Source organism: Eleutherodactylus coqui, chromosome 1 (assembly GCF_035609145.1).
Source record: "Eleutherodactylus coqui strain aEleCoq1 chromosome 1, aEleCoq1.hap1, whole genome shotgun sequence".
NCBI lineage: Eukaryota > Metazoa > Chordata > Amphibia > Anura > Eleutherodactylidae > Eleutherodactylus > Eleutherodactylus coqui.
This window is the reverse complement of record NC_089837.1, coordinates 63,943,827-63,948,146: the sequence shown is the minus strand read 5'-3', so window position 1 is coordinate 63,948,146 and position 4,320 is coordinate 63,943,827. Positions and strand designations below refer to the sequence as shown.

Sequence of the window (4,320 nt, the reverse complement as noted above, 5' to 3'; positions counted from 1 at the left end):
ATCCAGCAGTCAGGAGGAGGTGACAGAACAGCAGACACGTAATGCATGCAAAACTAGTGGATCCAAAGTCCCTGATGACAATCACTGCAGTCCCTTCCTCCTCTGCACTGCAGTCGCTGAGGGCATTGCAGAGTCTGGACCGCTGTCTGATCACCCTGTGCTGCCCAGCAAGCTAACCAGCGATAGCTCTGACAGTTCTCCTCCTCCGGCAGGGCGCCAAGCCACCATCAGAGCCACAGAAAGTGTCAGGCAACCGCAGCAAAGTGGCCATGTCAGCTATCAGGAAGAAGCTGGTGGTGGTCGGGGACACGACGTGCGGTAAAACCTGCCTGCTGACTGTCATGCTTGGGAATGAGTTCCCCATATACCACTGTTTTGAAATCTCTCATTATAAGACCACCAGAATAGACATTGAGGTGGATAGCAAGCTAGTGGAGCTGACACTGTGGGACACGGCTGGGCAGGTCTATGACCGATTGCGGCCACTTTACTATCCGGATACTGATGTGGTCCTCATGTGCTTCTCTGTGGACAACCCAGACTCTCTGGAGAGTATCTTCAAGACTTGGATGCCCGAGATGAAGACATTCTGTCCCAATGTGCCCATCATCCTGGTGGCCAACAAGACGGACTTGAGGAATGATGAGCATATCCGTAATGAACTGGCACAGATGGAGCAGCAGCTGTTGCAGACCGAAGATGGACGAGCCATGGCTACCCGTATATGCGCTTATAAATATCTGGAGTGCTCCGCTAAAACCAACGATGGTGTGAGAGAAGTGGTTGAAACTGCGGCTAGAGCGGTGCTCCAGAAGAGGCACGGGCCAAGCGGGAAGTCCAGGAGCGCTTGCAAGCTGCTCTGATGCCCTGGAGTAGTGGACTTGAGACTCTATATACTGCTCACTGGTGCCCTCTTAAGGAGGGTCATCTGGCTCTGGTAAGCAGGGGGTATTCAACTTTGATAGTGACTATCATACTGTGAAGGGTCCTCACCTTGAGAGGACCACATACAGCAATCAAGAGGAGGTGACAGAACAGCATATAGGAAATGCATGCCAAACAACTGGATCCAAAGTCAGACAATCACTGCAGCCCCTTCCTCCCCTCCACCATTTAGAGTGTAGCTCTCCACACCTGCCGCTTCTACTATTGGTATAGCCATATTAGGAAGGCGCAGAGGGTTTAAAAAACCAGAGCGGCACGTGCAGATTTAAAGGGACTGTGAGCCGTGCGTCTTGTATCCAGCTGCACTGCAGTCACTGAGGGCATCGCCGAGCCCCGACCAGCTATGAATTCCTTTGCAAAGTAGAGTCACCTACAGTATTTCCTTGGGAGGTACATCTTGTGTCCTGTATCACCTCTACCACCAGTGAACTGATGTATACACTACTTTAGGGGCACTGTAGCCCCCAATGCGTAATGTGAGATATTGCCTTGGTGGCCTTAACTAAGTACACCCTCTTTGAATCCTGGTTTTACTAATCAGGACATAATGAAAAAACATCTGGTCCTTAGAAGATTTTAAAATGAGGTGATGAACAGCAGATGACAGATTACACCGTGTCATCATCCATGTAACAAAAACTAGGGCAACATGCAGAAGCAGGGTGTGTAAAATGAAGTACATACCTTGAATCAATAGCTTGTAGAAGCCCCTTTACCAGCAATAACTTTAAATAATTGTTTTCCTTTTTATCAGTCTCTTCGATAATTGTGAAGGAATTTTGGCTCACACCTTTATAACATTACTGCAGTTCACTGACGTTTGTGTGTATTCGTTTATGCACAGCACTCTTAAAGTGACCCTCCGGGCTTGGAGAAACAAAGATGGCCACACCACTTCTCTGACTACCTGATGCACACTGTGTATTAGTATGTATAAGTGGTTGCACATAAGTGCAAAAAATATATCAGCGCTGCTTACAGGGAACTGTAATGGCAAAAAGAATCCACAAAAGAGTGATAACAAAAAAGGATTCTTTATTGGGACACACAGGTCCTAGGTGCAACGCGTTTCGTCTAGCAAGACTTTATCAAGCACAAAATGACATGAGGTATACATTTTGTGCTTGATAAAGTCCTGCTAGACGAAACGCGTTGCACCTAGGACCTGTGTGTCCCAATAAAGAATCCTTTTTTGTTATCACTCTTTTGTGGATTCTTTTTGCCATTACAGTTCCCTGTAAGCAGCGCTGATATATTTTTTGCACTTATGTGCAACCACTTATGCTTTTTTATCCATAGTGGGTCCTATCTGCAAATAGGACCCACCATATCAGCAGCTCTCCGGACCTAGCCCCCCCTGGATTGGCGAAACGGATCCTTGCCGCGGTACATATATACAGGAGTATATATATAATACTATAGGCTTACTTGGATGTGGAGGTGATAGTGGGGTTTCTACAGACCTCACTAGTCACCGGGTAAGTTATATTGAGTTTACAATTCACCTGCTCCCATTGTGTATTGGATTCCGGCTGGAGAGCCCTCCTAATACTTTATTTCTTTAATGTGTATTAGTATGTATCATTAGCCTAAAACACTACACCTGCTTTGATTAACCAGAGCTGCCCACATAAGTATTGCTGGCCCGTTAGAGCAGCATGTAGTGCCTCAGACTACTGATACATATTGTGCGTCAGGTACTCAATAAAGCTGTTTAGCCATATTTTATTGTTCAGGTCCGGAGGGTTGATTTAAGGCTCCGCCACAGCATTTTTATTGCTTTGCAGTCTGGACTTTGGGCTGTTGCAACACCTTGACTCTATTCATTTCCATCCATTCTAATGTAGATTTGCTGGTGTGCTTGGAATCCTAGTCCTCTTGCATGACCCATGTTTCTGCCAAGCTTTTGGATAGATGGCCTCACATTTCCCTCTATAAAATATGGTTCACAGTCGACTGCAGGGTGCCTAAATCCTGTGGCTGCAAAACAAGCCCAAATCTTCACCCTTCCACTTCTGAGAAGATTGTCAGCTTAATGTTTTCTACTTGTGAATAACCTTTCTCAGTGTAGAATTAAGCACTCCGTCTGAAGGCCGCAGGTTTTGAAGCTGCGATTATCCCATGGAAATCTCGCTGTTTCTCCGTCCGGTCATTCCGCAAGATTACCGTGGGATTACGGTCCCGTGTGAACCCAGCCTAAATGTTTGATTGCAGTTTTTTTGGTATAATCAGTTATTGGGTTTAGGGGGAGGGGAATTACTTTTTCAAACAGGTGATGGAGATTTTGAATAAATCCTTATTTTTAATAAATGGAACCAACATTTTGTGATTACTCATGTTGTCTGTGTCTTATATTTACATCAGTTGGAAGATACAAAACTTTAAATGTGAAAAATTAGCAAAAAATAGAAAAATTGTATGAGGTTCAAATACTTTTTAATTGCATATGTCCAAATACCGCATGATCCTCCAAGACAAGTAATGATGGAGAAGTAGATTTATTTGACCTCAACATTTATGTAAATAATGTAGTAAGAAAATCTATAAATTCACCACAACTAGGGCCAAATTGGTAACTAGTGATGGGCAAACTTTTTGAAAAGTTCGGTTTGGCAGATTTGCCAAACTTTTTCAAAAAGTTCGATTGGGACCGAATTAGTTCGAACTAAACCAGATGTTCACTAAAACACTTAAAACGTGTATAACACTGTCTAAAAGCCATAAAAGATTGTTTATGGGGCTTTTGTGGTTTTTAGACAGTGTTATACACCAGTGTTCAGGACTAGTATTTTGGGTAGACCTTTGCTAAAAGCTCGGTTCTTGTTCCTGTCAAACCAAACTTTTATTAAAGTTCGATCCGAATTGGGTTCTTCTGGTTCAGTTTGCTCAACACTATTGGTAATCAATACGATTTGTTGTACTTAAAGGCGCTATCTGCTTTGGACAATCCGTATATGATAAAAAGGGTTCTTGAAAAAAAAAAATTAGCAGATCACAGCCGTAGCGTGTGGAGTAATCTGTGAGCAAGTGCTGAATATCCCTATAGTGTCACCACAGTGAAAATAAGGTTTTGCCCAGTTCCCATTGAAATTAATAGGTGGTATGAGTAAGGTGGTATGAGGTAGGCCGCGTCCTCCAGAACAAGAAAAGCTTTTCCAGTTGATCTTTGTTCTGTGTGAAAGATGGAAGTTACAAATGAGCCCCCCCCAACCTGTACCGGTACCTATACCTAAACCGTGCTGCATACAGCTGCAAAACATACGTGATCTACCCCATGGTGGTAAGGGTGACTGTCTATTGTATGCGATGGCCTCCCCAGACCATCACACCACCCATGGGGGCAGTGTGACGCTCCACAGCAAAGGCAAGGTCTTC

At 44.3% G+C, this 4,320-nt stretch overlaps 1 protein-coding gene across 2 annotated transcripts; it reads left to right on the top strand.

Moving 5' to 3' along the window:
• Window positions 1–269: 269 nt before the first annotated feature.
• Window positions 270–1,019, top strand: LOC136609768 (rho-related GTP-binding protein RhoB-like). 2 transcript variants are annotated; one of them, XM_066589173.1, is made up of 2 exons: window positions 270–372; window positions 433–1,019. In XM_066589173.1, the coding sequence occupies exons 1-2, from the start codon at window positions 270–272 to the stop codon at window positions 861–863; spliced, it is 534 nt and encodes a 177-aa protein (XP_066445270.1). In that variant the 3' UTR covers window positions 864–1,019. The 2 variants fall into 2 exon arrangements, with proteins under 2 accessions (XP_066445270.1, XP_066445269.1); XM_066589172.1 differs by having other exon boundaries at window positions 270–1,019.
• The last annotated feature ends 3,301 nt before the right edge of the window (window positions 1,020–4,320 follow it).

What these genes read in the sequence shown, in the direction of transcription:
- LOC136609768 (XM_066589172.1), top strand. Translation starts at nt 270, where the DNA reads ATGTCAGCTATCAGGAAGAAGCTGGTGGTGGTCGGGGACACGACGTGC.